We start from the raw sequence: 18,509 nt of genomic DNA on the forward strand, positions 1-18,509 counted from the left end.
TTGATAAGATAGACTCCATTGAAGATCTATATTGTTTGGTCATTTTTAAATTTTTATCTTCATTGAATATTGCGTGGTCATTTTAATTTTTTATATATATTCTTATTGTTAATAAAGACTATAATGCTCTGTTAATTTAATTGTAACAATGACACTATTATAATTTATTATTCGGCACTCGCATAAGGCTGCCTTCGGCAGCCTCTTGGAGCACCTTCGGCGCTCACTTGGCAAAGTTGCTTAGAAAAAAAATTTTCAGGGTTTTTTGCCAACAGCCACTTTCATCTCTACACACTAGTAAGGCCAGTATTAGACTTTTTAGGCACAAGTATAAGAAGGTTCAAGTCAAGTGCTCATACAGATGAGGGATCATGAACAGATCCTTTCTCCAAATTTTAGCCTTTTCATCATTTGGGTGAAGGTTCATCTTGGTCTTATCAGTCCATAAAACTTTGTCCTGGAATTTTCTTTTGGTGCAGCCTCTGTACTTTTTTCAGGAAGTCTTCTGCAAACAGTAGATTGTGATACTTTCACTCTTGCCGTCAGGAGGTTGTTGCTGATGTCACTAACATTTGTTTTAGGGTCTTTCTTTACAGCTCTCACAATGTTTCTGTCGTCAACTGCTGCTGTTTTCCTTGGTCTACCTGTTGGACGTCTGCTACTTAGTAAACCAGTGGTTTGTTTCTTCTTCAGGACATTTCAAATGGTTGTGCTGTGGCCAACATTTATGCAATGGTTCTGATTGATTTTCCATCTTTTCTCAGCTTCAAAATTGCTTGTTTTTCACTCATAGACAGCTCTCTGGTAATGACCCAAAACACACTGCCAGAACAACAAAGGAGTTCATCAGGGGCAAGCAGTGGAAGGTTTTAGACTGGCCAAGTCAATCTCCAGACTTAAACCCTGCATTTTACCTGCTAAAGAGGAGACTGAAGGCAACAACCACCCAAAACAAACAACAACCGAAAGAGGCTGCGGTGAAAGCCTGGAAAAGCATCACTAAAGAAGAATGCAAAAGTTTGTTGATGTCATTGGGTCATAGGTTTGATGCAGTTATTGCAAGCAAGGAATTTTCAACTAAATATTAAGTCTTATCCATTTTAATCTATTTTAAGTCTATCGGTTCAATACTTTTGCTCACCCAAAAATGTGTCTTCTAAGTTGACTAGCAGATCCGGATGTAAATACCTGGAAATAAAAGCTGAAATGTTGATCTCTTGTCTCATATTCATCGTTTGATTTCAAACCCAAATGTTTTCGGTCTACAGCAAAAATAAAGGAATTGGCCTCGCTGTTCCAATACTTTTGGAGGGGAGTGTAGATGCAGTGTAGCACACCATCATGGTGAAGAAGCCGCTGAGTCAGAAGGTACAGTTCTCCATTCACCAGTTGAATGATATTCCACCCCTTGTGTATAGCTACAAGCTCTTATCGACCAAATAAATGAGACTACAGATGCAAGTGGAGAAAATTTGCTTCCTTTGTAGGGTGGCCAGGCTCCAGCATGAGAGTTGGAACTCAGAGCTTGGAGTAGAGTTGCTGCTTATTTGCTTTGAATGGTGAAAGGTGAGCTGTTTTCTGCATTTGATTAGAATGCCTCATTGGTTCCCTCCATTGTTGGCACATCCAACAGGGAGGAGCTCCCAGGGAGAGAGCTCACATGAGGGATTGCATATCTTATCTGGCCTGGAAACTCCTTGGGATCCCACTGGAGCAAATGTAAAACATCTGGAATGCCCTGCTTGGCCTGAGGGCACTAACACCTGACTATCTAGATAACCGGACTAAAATGGATAGATGTATGGATGTTTCATTCCAAATTATATCAATGTAGCAATGTTACTAAAAAGTTGAATCTCTGAAAAATGAATAAAATAAATTTTAGGATATCTCTTTAATTAATTCAAATACAAAAATAGCATTTGTACAATCCACAGACTAACATTGAGCAACGTTGAACATTTATTCGCACATTATGAACATCAGTGCTCATATAGTATTCAAAGTATTCTCTTTATACTGGCATTGTACTGAAACTACATTTATCCAAAAGAAAACACATCACAACACTTCAGTAGACAATGTGAAGGTAGGCAATGTGATGCATTAAAATAGCATTTTTCACAAAGTAGTCGATGTACATGTGAAATGGCACAGATTGAAACCTCTTAATTATTATATAAAAATATATCATTTTTATCAGAAAAATCATCCAGGGACAAGAAGACATGAAAGCTACCTACTCAGGTACACCATAAGCCAATTTGTCGGCTCAATGACTCAGCACTAAACCAACTCCTCTGTTCATCAAACCTCTACATTGCATCTCAGAAGCACCCAATCACACACACCACATAGGCATGAAATTGTAAAGTAAGTCGAAAATACAGTATGCAAGACCAAAGGCATCCAAAGTGACTGATAATTATGGCACTACACTACTTTTCTGATGTTTCTAATGTCTATGAAACAGTACTGGCAGTTATTTTGCTCAGAATAAATATCTAAATTAACTTTAGACTAATGTGTATAATGAAGTATCACTTTATAAAAATGTCATCTCATTTATGAGCAAATGTTTGCTGGTACTTAAGACAGTTCAGTGCACATCTGTCATCTGAAAATATTGAGATTATTTCACATCTGTGTTGAGTACAGAAATGAAATAACAACTTGGTTAGCCTGGGTTAGCATAAAGACTGGAAGAACGGGGCATGACTCAGTCCAAAGTTTGAAAGCACACCAACACGTCTAAGTTAACACGCTGTATTTCGCTTGTTTGATCCTGTACGTTAAGTGAAGTGTACAATTTTACAGTGGTTTTCTCACCATATTTTCTTCCTCATTTTAATATCTTTCTGATCTTTATTCGTGTGTCAGTTGCGTGATTGTGGTTTGTTTTGAAAGAAGTAAGAAAGTGATTGGCTGGTGGTACCACACAAACAGCCAATCACCAACAAGTTGCTGTGCACAGTAGGAGCAGCCACAAATGCAAATTTTAGGCATACAGCAGGTTTGTCAGCTGCCTGAGATTACATAATTGCAGAAGTTATTACTTTGGATTAGGGCTGTTAATGATTAATCATTTATCAATTAATTGGTCTTAAAAATCTATCCATCCATCCATCATCTATACATCGCTTAATTGGGGGGGCTGGAGTCTATCCCAGCTGACTTGGGGCGAAGGCAGGGGACACCCTGGACAGGTTACCAGTCTGTTGCAGGGCCACATGTACAGATAAACACTCATATTCACAACCATGGGCAATTTAGAATAATCAATTAGCCTCAGCATGTTTTTGGACTGTAGGAGGAAGCCGGAGTATCTGGAGAGAACCCACACATGCACAGGGAGAACATGCAAACTCCATGCAGAAAGATCCCGGCAAGGCCGGGACGCAAACCGGGGATCTTCTAGCTGCAAGGCAAAAATGCTAAACACCACGGCACTGTGCACCCCCTTAAAAATCTAACCAATTAAAAATATATTAAAAGATAAGGCAGAAGGCAAATGACGCACGTCAAAAAATGCATGATACATTAGTTGTAGTGCCTGGTTGTACCACCAAGTGGAGCCTCTGACTGGTTAGTGAGATGGAAGGCTGCAGCTAGTCTGCTGTGTTTAATATTGTAGTGAAATGTGGAGGCTGTTGTCGTGACTACAAGCAGTTCCGTTTTGGAAAGCAGAAAGCTACAACAACATCCCTATAGCTAAGGGACTAATGGAACTAAGCGGCTTTCACGACAGATTCTACATGTCCATGTTAAACAGTTCTATCAGCTTAAGGAATATCTTATGCTTTATTTTTTGAATAATTGATTATTAATCAATTACTCTGCGAAATAATGGTTAAGAAAATTATGTAAAAACGACATGTCTACTTTGGTCAGAGGAAGGCTACCTGTTGTTCGTGGGTCCAAATTTTGTGCTAAGCTGGGCTAACCACATTCTGACCTCTGTGCTGAACAAATCGACGGGAGTTTGATATCAATCTTCTCATCTCACTCTGAAAAGGTGAATAGGTGTAAAATCAGTTTCTTTAATGCCAGCTGAAACACGGTACCAAGAGTTTACCAAATCAATACTTTCACACAAACATTAGAAAGTCATAATTTCCCACTTTCTCCTTATTCATGAGGACTAGTTGGATTTGTGAACAGTATCTATGCATAACTAAAAATTATTTCCCTACACCATGCACAATTCTCTACTAGATATTTTACTTCATGTGCAAAACTGATTGATCCTGTATGTTCAGCTTGTTAGTTTCCACATCAAAATGTCTGTGGACAGCCATGGAAAACTGGAGGAGAAGGAACACATTCTTCTTGCTGTGATTTAAGTTTTTCCAAAATGTAGTCTCTTCTCACTATAGTCTCTTTAAGGCCTGTGGGTAGTACTTGAGGAAGATCCTGTAAGCGATCTCGTATGTGTCTCCCTTAGGTTTAGTCGGGTACTTTCTACCATTGTAAATGAATCCCTTTTCTACCTGAAAGACTGCCTGGTTGAAGGTGTCCTGCTTGAATGGTCGACCGCTGTCCAGACACTCAACCAGCGTTTGGACAAACAGGCCCCAGCGCTGGGTGTAGTAGTCCTCCATTAGGCCTCCCCATTCCTTGCTGGCATAGTCCAAGATCTCCCCAGTGGGACCCCATAGAGTGAGCTGATTTCTGGCATTCATGTCATAGAGTTGTGCCTCCTTCTCATCCAGGGCTAGGGATCTTGCCCGCTCCAGCCACGTCCCCAGCAGAAAGTTGCGGTCACTACTCAGCAAACGATCAAGCTCGGGCAAGAGGTCATAGACAAGCACACCGCCTGCAATCAGCAGCTCTGGCAACTTTTGGTTATGGAAAGCATCTGCGATATCTTGGTAAAAAGATGTTGTCAGGACTTGCAGGACCTGCCGCGTGACATCCACAAGATCATACCGGAAGGTCTCCTTGGACATAAGAGAGGGAGCTGCATCCATAATGAGCTTCCAGGCTTTGCACAAGTCTTTCGGGTCATACCAAAGGCCAGTATTCATGTGAAAGGAAGGTCGGCGGACCAGTGGACTGTGATTGTGGTTTACGTAATGTGGCACTGTGCAGTTGTAAACGCTGGAAAACAGGAGCCTCCATGCAGCAGTCAGGTTGTCTTGCATGCGGCCATAGCGGCGCGCTGCATACAGGGACGCCCACTTGGCCAAATTGACAGGCTCCTTACGCCAAGCCAGCTCACTCATCAGCTCGTACATCACAGGATTCTGTTCAATACCCTCAGGTGTCATGCCAATGCCTACCATGGTGGAGTTTGGGAACTGTAAGGCTTTGAACGGCCCTGAATTGATGCTCTCGACTGTGCCAAAGAAACCGCTGTTGCCACCAAAGTTGTGCAGCATACACCAGATGAAGGGCTGTCCATAGAAAGACTCTGTGAAAGAGAAAATTGGCTCAGTCTCTGCAAACAAGTCCAGCACTATCATTCGTCCAAGGGGCACTCCATGTAGCAGGGCTTGAATCTGGGGTGGCTTCCAGAATGCTGACTCACTGAAGAACAGCCAGCCTTGCATTAGCCAAATTGCCTGAGGATCAACTGTGGGGACAAAATAAGAGATCTGGATGAGGGTCAACAATAGCACAGTTCTCCAGCATGGTTAAAACACAGCAGGGAGCTTGTCTGTGACAGAAAATAGGTCATCCATGGGTCAACAAAACAGGAAAATTATTGTACTTGAATGTGAAAATATTAGCATTCAACCTTGCGAAATGACAGGTTGTTAATCACCCATACACTCACCTGCAGTCATTGAGGCAAACACAGAGCGGCTGATTGCAGACAGGTAGGTGGGGTCAGAGGAAGGTGGCGTCATCTCATTGAAGGTGTCCGTGTTGTAGATGTGATCTGTCCCAAATTGCTTTACCACCTGGGACAGGTAGAGGGAGCCAATATGGAGGAAAAGTTTGTCCCTTGGGTCTAAGATGTAGGCGCATGAGAAGCTGCAGTTAAAGTGAGCCCAAGGTCCAAGTCTGGTTACATTGGCTTCTGGATACAGCCTGAAACGCAAAGCAAAGCATAGGTTTTGACTGAAATACTGATTCCTGCATCTGTGACACTACTGTCTATGGAACAAATATTTACAGACCAGTTATCTAAAGTCAAGCAGTGAACGGACTAAAATATGACCGTAAAATGACCAAATTTTGTGATAGTGTAGAATATCACAAAAATGTTTTGTTGTGAAATACCCTGAAGAAGCATGAGTCACCTGAGGATTCCCTTGGGAATGTTCCCAGAGAAGGCTGGCAGCACTGGGACCATGCCAAAGGATCTCATTCGCTCTAAGATTTTAACCTGCAAAAAGTGACAACAAGAGAAAATCTTAAATTTACAAAAGATTTTAGCCATGAAAACAGTAATAATAAAAAGGTCCTTAAAGGATACCTTGGTTTGTGTTTACATCTCTACGAGTCATGCTAACTTTGTATTGTCCACATCTATTGTAGGAATTCAGGGAAATGAGGAGTCACAGTTTATGTTTTAAACTTTTTAAAGGTTTCAAGTAAAAAACATCAGGGTTTGGAAAAGTGAGGGAGAGCTTATGCTAGTTTCCATGATATACGCTGTTTTGTACAACACCTTGTCTACCTGAATGTAGAGGTGGTCAGGGCAAAGTTAATGTCATGTGTTCATTTTCAATTTTTCTTCCAAACACAGACGTTCAGATAACCTGGCTTAGATGGGTTTCTGGCATTCACACCACTGTTTTCAGAAATGACTCAGGGAAGTACAAAGTTATTACAGACAATAGCAACAAAATTGACCAACCAACCATGGAACGATCTTTTAAGACTGTAATAAGTGCATATGATTTTTACATCTAAGTTTAAATCTGTCTCTTCAAACACTGAAGTTTGAAAAAAAGTATAAGAGTAAGTTAACACCCCTGAAAACCTTATCTTTGCTGACCTCCAGTGGTTTAAAACAATCAGTTGCTGCAGGTAGGATCCAGGACCCTGTGTTTTCAGCAAATATATTCTTCATCTCAGTTTATGATTTTACTACTATGGGGTGCCAAAGTCAGAAATGCTTTGATTTTACACATAGTGACTTCAAACTGTGCTGACATGTGAATAGGTTTCAGTACCTGAAGAAGGAGCTGGTTCACATGCCAGGACTGTGGCAAGGGTCCACCAAACTTGAACATGTTTGCCATACGGTTCCAGGCAAGAAATGCTGGGCCAGAGAAGAACTCTTCAATCTCTGACTCGTTCAACCCAAGCGCACGGTATACCTGAAGATACACAACAAGCTAATAAGCTCATGTTTACATGCTGCTGCACACATAAAGATATCTATGTATAGTGCTGTGGAAAAATATACTCTGATGTCTTCTATTTTTGCATATTTCTCATTCTTAAATGTTCCAAAATCATCCAGCTAATATTTAGATGTAATTAATATTAGACAGAGATAGTCCACAAAATACATTTTTAAATGGTGATTTACTGAAAACCTGTATCACCCCTGCGAAAAGGCGATATTCTCCAGGAAGATTTTCTGATAAGAGTCCAAAGTTTATGGCTCCATCAATTATGCCAAGTTGTTCAGGTCCTGTGAAAACAAAGCAGCTCCCAACCATCTCACCACCATGTTTCATTGTTGGTATCATGTTCTTCTTGTGGAATGCAGTATTAGCTTTACACCACATGTAATGGACCCATGTCTTCCATAATGTTCCACCTTTGACTCATCACTCCCCAGGATGTCATTCCAAAAGTCTTGGGGCTCATACAGATATTTTTTTAGAAATGTTGGATGAACCTTTATGTTCTTTTTGGTCAGTAGTGGTTTGCGCCTTGCAACTCTCCCATGGATCTATTTTGGTCCAGTGTCTTCCTTATTGTGGAATCATGTAGATGGACCTTAACTGAGGCCAGTGAGGTCTGCAGATCTTTTGATGCTCGTCTGGGTTCTGTCGTGACCTCCGAGATGAGATGTCGACATGTTCTTGGAGAAATGTTAGTAGGCCAGCAACTTCTGGGAAGGTTCACCACTGTTCCATGTTTCCTCCATTTGTGGACAATGTCTCTCACTGTGGTTCTCTGGAGTCCCAGAGCCTCAGCAACAGCTTTGGAACTCTTCCCAGACTAATACATGTCAATGACTTTGCTTTGCATCTGTTCTTGAATCGCTTTAGAACATGGCATCATGTGCTTTTTGGCACCCTTTATTTACTTCACAATGCCAGACAGGTTCTATTTAGTGATTTTCAGATTCCAAAGTAATCACATATGGGGGTGGATGGTGAAACTGAACCCAACTGCCAAATGAATTTGATCATTTGGTCGATTGGCAACTAAGGGGGCAATTACTATTTCATATAGGACAATGTGGGCAGGGCAGCATTTTTCCTTCAATAAATAAAGTTATCATCTAAAAACTGCATTTGTGTTGTCTTGTTATTTTTGTCTTTATCAAAATCAGTTTGATGAATTGAAACATATGTGTGACAAATATGCAAAAATAGAAGATTTCTGTTGGGGTCTGAACAAACTGTCATTTCAAAGTCAAGTTGGAGAAGTTTTTCTTCCTGCTCTTGTCTTGCTCCATATCCTCCACCTCTCCTCCTCTAACTGCTCAATAAAAGCGAGTACAGCCCTGTGCAACATCACTGAGATGTCAAATGATTCAAAATTGTAAAACCTGACAGTAATTGCACTATTTCTGAGTTGAACAGTTGGTATTCAATCACACAACAACAACAACAACAACAAAAAAAAAATAGAGTTACTATATTAACATACAGGCCCCACGGTGGGAACTTAGCACAACAAAAGTCACCTCACTTTTCATGAATAAGAAACCAGGCTTTCATTTTTTCAGTACTTTAATTTTCCACCTTTATTTTTGGGGACAAACTCAGTCCTCCTCTGCATGGATGGTACCAGTGCTGCACTAAATTTTGGAGAGATATTCTGCCATTCGTCAAGGACAGTTTTTTTTTTTTTTTTGATGGAGAGGTTGTGTGAAAGTTTGTTTTTCCACTGTTCATTACAGGAAACACTCCACTGTTCAACTGATAATTAATACAGTGCGAGGTGATACAGCTTTGAATCATTTGATATTTTGTGAGATGCCACAAGAGTGTATTCATTTCAGTTACATACTACATCTACTCAAGTCCTAAATGGAAATCAAGCATTTTTCTGCCAAATAAAATCATTAATTTCGTTAAAAACTCAGAAGAATTTGTTTAACAAAATATATCGATATAATACAACTATGTATTTTAAACTGGCATTACACGAAACAAACAATGGATACTGGGGACGGTTTTTAGAGATAAAAATGTCACTTTGAGGCTAACAGGACACCTCTTACCTCTTGCCAAAGGGCTTCTTGGCCAGTGAAAGCCAGTGGCAGGTTGATTCCATTGAGTGCCATCCAGTCAATTTCTCTCTCCCATCTTGGCCAGTCCCACCACACAGAGGAATAGCTAAAAGTGCAGACGTTCTGGTAATACCGAAACCTGGACACAAACACAGAAATGTGTTGGCTTATTACTTCCTTTTATTATCACAATAAGTATAATGCCGTGGATTCACAGCAACACCCTATATTAATTTACATTTTGTCAAATTAGCACCCCTATCACTGCTGTTCGCAGCGTATCAATGGATGCACAGACACACCGAAGACAAACGTGAAACTTCTCAGTTCTGCTGTTACAACAGATATTTTTGTCTAAGATTTGGAATCAGACTTATGGATATTTACTCACAACTTGGCAAAGAGGAAATCTCCAAAAATCTGTATATCATGTGACTGTGTTTAAATTGACCTGAGTAATTCCTGCATTATTCAATTTCATTCTTTCTTTTTTTGCTTTAGTTGATCTCTGTAAACTGTTGGTGCAACATTAAAATCCCTACATCAGCAGTTAGATATTTCATTCCTTCATCTACAACAGGGATGTCCAAACTTTTTGCAAAGGGGGCCAGATTTGATGAGGTCAACATGCTTAAGGGGCCAACCATCCTGCCTGACATTCTTTGAACCATTAAAATCAAATGCATATTGGCTATTTGATGGAAATTTCATTGCAAATGACACATTTTTCATTTTGTACATGTACAAAATGAAATGTTTCCATAAACTTTAAGAGGAGGGATCAGAGAGTACAGTGGACAGATTAGCACTTCTCTCTGTATAAAGAGACATCCCATCATTAAGGGTGACCAAGGCACCAGGAGTGTAAGGTCAGCGTAAGCCAAAGCATGTTGATGAAGAGAGGTTTTTTCTGACAAGTTTTTGACTTCTTATTAATAAATGCAGTTTTTTTTTTATGTATGGCAAATCTAAACAGGTCTTACCAAAATCTCTCTGTTTTTAATATCCAAAGGCCAAATAAAATGAAATGAGCTGAACTGAGGAAACAAAATTCAGGATTCAAGTTCAGGTTCATTTTTAACATTAAATGTTATTGGTAATTAATGTTGCCTAAGACATATAGAGAGGAACTAAACACCAACATGCAACTTACAATAAAGTGCAAATTCCATGTGTTCAGATATATTTATAACTGATTTTGACCAACACAAAACAAATTAAATTCACTGCAACTTTACAATATATTCTTCTCAGATTACCAAAACAAATAATTTTCTTGCATTAATGTTTTGTCAGTGAAAAAATGTAATTCAGTCACGAGAACAGGGAGTGCAGAAAGGTTCAGAATTACATCACGAGCAAAGAGAAAAGGAGCAGAAGGAGAACAGAGGAACAATTTTACATCATCCCCACAAACAGTAAACATATAGCAGCTCCACACAACACCATCCAGACTACTAAGCTCTGAAGGGGCACATAAACACAATCAAAATAAAGAGCGAGATGGAGGGCTTTACTCAGCTGGGATAGACCTAGAATAAGAGAGGAGAGATTTAGAACCAAATCACTGCTTCAATGTGAAGGATGACACTGAGCTCTGGACTGCATCACATGGGCCCGGTCTGGTTCAAAGGCTGTGGTTTGGATGCGCAAAATGTCACGCAAATGAGAGTCAGTTAGTCTTGTCCTAACGCGGTTCTTATTAAAGCTCAGCATTTTCCTCGCAAACCTGTCTTTCTCAAGTTGACGGTAAAAGTTGACAAGCGAGAGCTGTTGGTGACGACTGCGTGACTCGCTGTCACACTGCAGCTCTACAAGCTCAAGCTGCAGGTGATCCGGAGCATCATCGGGGTCAGTGGAGAATGGAGAGGAGAAAAGCCTCATCTCCTTTTCAATACCTGCAAAATCTTGAAAGCGCAGTTGAAACTCCCCAGCCAGAGATGTCTGCTGCATACCTCCACGTTTGCGCACTGATAGTCCTGAGGAAAACTGTTCGTTATTTCCTGCAGTGCTGAAAAATGTGTGGTATTAGGCTGTGCTTGTGACAAGTGCCTTTGGAAAAGCTGCAGCTTTGTTTCAAATGCTTTGATGTGTGAATACAACTGGTTCACCGCTGCATCTTGCCCCTGAAGACTCATGTTCAATACATTCAGATGCAATACATCCACCTCCGTGCTTCAAACTTTTTCATTTTTTGGGAGACTCTTGCAAGTCTCCCAACATTATGACAGTGCATGGCTGTATTTTGTCATGCATTCTGCGTTCTGGGACCTTCTAGCTGTGAGGCAACAGTGCTAGCCGCCAGACAACCTTGCTACCCCAATAGAGAAAAGTTTAATGTCTTTGATCATGTATTTTTTATAAAAAATAAAATAAAATGGAATCAATATGTCCAACATTTTCCCCAAATGTTGTCCACGGGTTTTACTAATACCTGAAAAAGGTAAACAGAAACATTTGGGTCAATATGTAATTGCGGGAGTTTTTGTAGCATAGTTGACACGTATCATATTTGACATTTTTGCTGTTTTCAAGCCAAAAATCAACATGGCCACCTATAACCAAACACCACATGGCATTTTTACAGAAAGATTTTTCTGAAATATTATATATATATATACAGTTGAGTAAAATTGAAATTGAAAGTTGTTTATAAAGACATTGTAGTAAACCTGTTGACATGCCATAAATCCACACTTGACTCACACACTATTTTAGATGAAATAACTAAGAAAGCCTTGGAGTCTTGCCAGTCGTTTTTTAAGGAGGAAATGACATCATGTGGAGCAGGTCATGTGATCTGGAATTAACACACTTCCTTGAGAGGTGTTTTTGTAATGACTAACTTAGTTGAAAGTGATTTCTTGAACACATATACAATGTGCTATTTTCCATATGAAATTTGATATATTGCAAAAAAAGAAACATCTGTCAAGATTATCTCAACTTAATAAAAAGAACACAATCAAAAACATTTTTGAATAAGCTCACTTTATTATTGTTTAGCTAATTAGAAGGCGGTTTTTAATACATTTGGATGGTTATTTAGTGGATATTTTAGTGATATCCAGTCATTTTTTCTAAATAAGTGATTGTTTCCATAATAAATAATTATGGAATTTGTAAAGACATGATCATAATGAACATAAAGAACATTAGTTTTATTTACTTTTAATAAAAATATTTGCAAGATATATCCCATGGACTTCAAATGTCTCTCAATTATATGTTGACCCATTTAACTAGCATTTCTACAACCTCTACAATATTTGAAAATGCTTTAAGTATTACAGTACATGCTGACTTTCAGTTCTCCTGAGCACTTTCAAACCACAAGCCTCTCAGTCAGTTTCATTTCAAAACAATGTGCTGATGTGCATAAAATCAAACTTTAGGAGCTGACATTGGCCACATACATACACACTGCACTCTCACATTACACAGACATACTCCATAGTACATAATATATTCATATATCTTTACAATATAAAAACCAGAAGTCTCTGAAAGACCTTTAACTTGCAGTTTTTACTGACTACTTTTGCCATATGCCAGAACTACGATCTGTAATTGAATCACCTGCTGCTCACCACCACTCAGTTATACTCATGGGAAAAGGGTGCCACTGTGCCATGCCTGCCGTGGCTTTCTCAATCTAACTACTGTGCACATGACATAACTGGGGTGAACTGATGCGGGTCTAATGCATAACAGATAATTGAAAGGAAGGGTCCTTTAAAGAGTCCGCCAGCAGTACAAGTGTCCATAGTGCTCACAGTAAACAATGAAAAATAATGTGTGACAATGTTCCATTTGTCATGCACCCTTGGGTTTTGCTGTGCCGTGTTTCAGCTGAGGGGAGCTACAAGTTGTATTCCCACTCCCCCACCTCCACCCCCAAACACTGCCATCATAGAATTTAAACATGTAGAAACATCATGACATGTTCTTTGGTAAAGTTTGTGGCTGCTAAGACAAAAGGGAGATTTTTTTTTAGATGTTTTTAGGTGCTGAAAGATACGGGAGCCACCTCTAATCCTCTGTTACTGTCAGAACAACGATAGTGGCTCTGAATAGTTCCTCTTTGTAGTGAAGTTCTGTGGCTGCCACTGAGGGAAGTTGGCACACATTCGATGTACACCAGTGTAAAATGGATTTGGTGGGAAAACGACATTTTCAAAGAAGGCGTTTTGCTGAGATCAGCAAAATTAGACTGTCAATTAATTACACAGGGCAGACACACAAAAGAAGGACTAGTGTTGTTAAAATACAACAAACACACCAGTTATCAGCTGTTATCTGTGACTATATGGAGCTCAGAGCTAAATGGCACTGGGATGGGAATCCTATTTGCCAGTTATGTCACAGAGTGTGTTGCAGAAATCTACATTTAAGGAGGGAACAAAGATTCACTTTAGCAACACAGTACAGCTTTCCAGTGTTGATATATGTAATAGTAGAATTTCAATACCTTTCAGCATTTCTACAAACTATTATTATGGTTTCTTACTCTTACAAATGCATGTAACTGCAATATGGAAGTAGGATCTTTGAGTTAGAAATATCTTAAAGCACTGAATTATTAATTTAAGAAGGATTTATATTTAAAGTTTTTTTAATTAATTCCTTTAAGCCAATCAACACTAAAGGATAAATGTTTTTTAAAAGTCTTTTAAACAAACGGAAAACACCAATGAACAAAGGCATTGCAACACATATTCATGTTATTCTCAGTTGTTGCACCAAGAATTGTATATATTTATCCTACAATCTATCGGTTTGGGGGTTTTTTTTGCAGAGGTGGTGAGCCGCAGTAATTTGTATTAAGAGGGTTTTTTATTGTCTGTCAAGTGTAGCAGTGTGTTGATTCAAGACAGAACACTAATCACCGAGTGTAGTAGTTTGCTCATTTAACTGAACCAGGTGAAGCAGTGAATATACAGTCAATATATAATTGTGGGACTTTTTGTAACATAGTTGACAGGTATCAGAACTGACATTTTTGTGATTTCAGGCCGAAAATCAACATGGCTGCCTACGATCAGACCCGGATTTACGTGAAATAAAGATACCAGATAAAGAAGACCTCGCTGAAAAACGTCGGCATCACTACTTAATAAAGTCTATATCCATGTAAATATCATCTACAGGCAGTAAAAAGAAACGTGCGGGCCGAAATAAAAAACACGTATTTTTCAAGTACGATGAGAGGATTCGAAACCACGTAATCCAGCGATAAAATTACGAGATCACCGTTTTACTCATTGTGCTACTGATCAGCTCAACAAGCATTCTGCTCCATCCATATAGATCACTGTCATGCTGTCAGGTGTTTAACACCTGGCGACTGCTCAGGAAACACGCCCATGTCACCTGGGGATAATCACAACTTAACACAGGCTTCCTGGTTAAGAACGAGTCAGACAACTATTTATTGTCTCACCAAGAAAAAACACAACATAGAAGCACGTCCACTGCTGTGTTGTGTGTTAGTTTGTGTGTTCAGTGGAACAGATCCAGAGCAGAACTTCAGGTTTAACTCGGGTTTGTTCTCAGAAACACTCAGACCCTCAGCAGCCTCCCATCAGAACAACACGCAGCACATTAGCTTGATTTGCTAAAATACATCGGAACAAACTGAGACCACGTTGTCAAAACTAGTCACTCAGAAAACAATAAAAACTCGTTCAGTCATCCACGTCCTAACCGTCATTTCAGAGCACTTTAACCGCTGACAATATTTTTTTTTTTTTGCAAAGGAAGTAAAGGGATTCGATCTGGTCAAAACAAACAATGGTTTATTCGTCCTACACAGTGAGCCATAAGCACCTACTGGATATACTGAAGTAGACTACAGTCACATTTGAATGTTACAGCTACAGATATTCCTGTTGGACACTGAAGATATTGTGCTGCCATATTTGTATATTTAGCCTACATGTACTCAAAGGTGGATTAGGAACATGTCATTAAATCAAATACTGTCAAACACCACAATTCACTCTAGTGTTCCTGTCTGCAACATCTTTAAAAGTATCTTCTGCCATTTTTAAACCAGCCAGGGTGTTTGGGAAGACACAGATCACACAAATACATTGTTTTGACCAGGTCGGATCCCCTCCTTTAAAAAAAAAAATATTGTCAGCGGTTAACGAGCTTTGAAATGAGGGGTTAGGACGTGGATGACTGAACGAGTTTTTATTGTTTTCTGAGTGACTAGTTTAAACAACTTGGTCTCAGTTTGTTCCGATGCATTTTAGCAAATCAAGCTAATGTGCTGCGTGTTGTTCTGATGGGAGGCTGCTGAGGGTCTGAGTGTTTCTGAGAACAAACCCGAGTTAAACCTGAAGTTCTGCTCTGGATCTGTTCCACTGAACACACAAACTAACACACAACACAGCAGTGGACGTGCTTCTATGTTGTGTTTTTTCTTGGTGAGACAATAAATAGTTGTCTGACTCGTTCTTAACCAGGAAGCCTGTGTTAAGTTGTGACTATCCCCAGGTGACATGGGCGTGTTTCCTGAGCAGTCGCCAGGTGTTAAACACCTGACAGCATGACAGTGATCTATATGGATGAAGCAGAATGCTTGCTGAGCTGATCAGTAGCACAATGAGTAAAACGGTGGTCTCGTAATTTTATCGCTGGATTACGTGGTTTCGAATCCTCTCATCGTACTTGAAAAATACGTGTTTTTTATTTCGGCCCGCACGTTTCTTTTTACTGCCTGTAGATGATATTTACATGGATATAGACTTTATTAAGTAGTGATGCCGACGTTTTTCAGCGAGGTCTTCTTTATCTGGTATCTTTATTTCACGTAAAGCCAGGTCTGATCGTGACGAATCTGCGGACGAAACATCTGGAGACGGAAACTATCGCCAGTTAACCTGATCACCAGATTACCCTCTCCAGGTAAACACAGCAGATCGCAGTTGGAAATGCGCTGCATGTGGCATGCTGGTCCGGTTGCGGTGCGTTTCCAGCTGTGATCCGGTGTGTTTACCTGGAGAGGGCTGCAGCTCATTTCCATAAACTAGACTGACTTCTACTTTATCCAAATTGGATGCGGTGTGCGGAGATTCCACGCATCGTGAAACTGTCCTCAAACTTCTAAACTAGGCGTCGGTGACATAAAACGAGGACAGATTCAGCTGCTGCACAGATTATTTCTCACCTCAAATGCTTTCACAGATACTTTTCGCTGACGTGTTTTTTGAAATAAAAGGGAAAATTTGCGGCTGAGCCGCTGTGTTTATCCTACACATCTGCCGGACTGTCCAGCTGAAAGCTCGGTCATGTGACCACGTAGCGGCCTGCTGTTGCTCAGAGCTGTCATGTGACCATGTTGTGGTCCGCTAGTGACCGACCGCCGTCCGTGCGATTTTCAGATGCGGTGCGTTGCCGTGCGGGAAAATAGCATCTAGTGGACACGTGCCTTTAGATCTGCACCGCTCAATGCCATGTTGTTTGTATATCAAGCGCGGGGGGGGAGGGGGGCGCACACTCTGAACTACGGGAGCCCAGCGGGAAGGCGTTGGTGGGGGATGTTGATGAAAAAATCGATTTTCATAAAAACAAATCGACATTAAGTACAAACTCGAATTAATCGATAAAATCGATTTATCGCCCAGCCCTACACATGGTATTTGTAGAGAATGATTCTTCTAAAACATTATATATACAATTGAGTAAAATTTGAATTGAACGTTATTTATAAAGACATTGTAGTGAACCTGTTGACATGTGATAAATCCACATTTGACTCACACACTACTTTACATTAAATAACTAAGAAAGCCTTGGAGTCTTGCCAGTCTTTTCTTCAAGAAGAAATGACATCACGTGGAGCAGGTCATGTGATCTGGAATTAATACACTTCCTTGAGAGGTGTTTTTGTAATGGGAAACTTAGTTGAAAGTGATTTCTTGGACACAGTTTGTTATTTTCCATATAAAATTTGATTATTTGCCAAAAAAGAAATATCTGTCATGTTTATCTCAACTTCATAAAAAGAACACAATCAAAACAATTTTTGAATAAGCTCATTTTATTATTGCTTAGCTGATTAGAAGGTGGTTATTAAATTCAGACGGTTATTTAGTTGACATTTTAGTGATAGCCAGTAATTTCTTTTTATTAATAAGTGATTATTTCCATAATAAATAATAATGGAATTTGTAAAGACATGATCATAATGAACATTTAAAAACTTCAATTACATATTGACCCACACAATAAAAGTACTGTTCCTCTCTCTTGCTCTCTTTCTGTCACCTAACTGCTCGTGTTTTGCAGCTCTGGTACTGCGTTCGTACCGGGACGGGTCACTGACCTGTGCGGGGTGTTGATGCGCAGGACGCCGGTGAGCTTTGGCAGAGGACTCGGTACATCCAGCTGGTCCCCGGACCAGGAAACATGGCAGTTGCAGAAGTATTTGAGATAGTTGTAGATGCCAGAAGCCACAGCCACTCCGCTGCTGCCTGTGGCGACCACTTTGTTGTTTTTGGTGGACCTGAGCTCACACACATCCAGGCTGTCGTTGGAGAGGCTCCTGTTGACTGACACCATGAACTCCGTGGATCTGTTCCCCAGCAGCCGTCTCAGCAGCTCGACCACTGCTCTGCTCTGCGCTTTGTCGCTGGCTCTGGGCTTGATGTGGTCCAGAGTGGGAAACTTGGAGTGTCCGCTCACAAAAACACATAAAGCGACGAGCAGAAGCAAACAGTAGCCGCCCCGGGGTGGCATTTTGATGCTTGCTCGGATCGAGACAGCTTCTCACCGCAGCACAGGTTTAAAAACTTATTTCTCAGTTTGCACACAACCAGGAAGTTGAAGTTATTTACTGTAAGCCTGCTGGCCAATCAGAGAGAGAGGTGGTGCCGGCGTTATCAGTTTCAGCCAATCAGAGGAAGCAGTTTCTGTCACGCTGCAAGTCTTGTGATCAACACGTCTCTGCCGGAAAACCGCAGAAATATAGTCGGGCTTCATGTCATGTGACGAAAAGAAACTGTTGCGTTTCCAGCTTCAGCATCCATATTGAGGAAGGGAATCACACATTACTGTTTACGTTCGCTTCATTTATTATTTTGGCACCAGAAAATACATCGGTCACAACTTCAGCTTCGCGCTAAAA

At 40.3% G+C, this 18,509-nt stretch overlaps 1 protein-coding gene across 1 annotated transcript; it reads right to left on the reverse strand.

Annotated features, from left to right (window-relative positions):
- Positions 1-1,875: 1,875 nt before the first annotated feature.
- On the reverse strand, positions 1,876-18,199 carry naglu (N-acetylglucosaminidase, alpha). The gene is made up of 6 exons (XM_023298591.3): positions 17,709-18,199; positions 9,365-9,512; positions 7,128-7,274; positions 6,249-6,334; positions 5,780-6,036; positions 1,876-5,575 (listed from the first exon to the last, which is right to left on the reverse strand). The coding sequence occupies exons 1-6, from the start codon at positions 18,119-18,121 to the stop codon at positions 4,371-4,373; spliced, it is 2,256 nt and encodes a 751-aa protein (XP_023154359.1). The 5' UTR covers positions 18,122-18,199; the 3' UTR covers positions 1,876-4,370.
- Between the last annotated feature and the right edge of the window lie 310 nt (positions 18,200-18,509).

This window comes from Amphiprion ocellaris, chromosome 18 (genome assembly GCF_022539595.1).
Source record: "Amphiprion ocellaris isolate individual 3 ecotype Okinawa chromosome 18, ASM2253959v1, whole genome shotgun sequence".
NCBI lineage: Eukaryota > Metazoa > Chordata > Actinopteri > Pomacentridae > Amphiprion > Amphiprion ocellaris.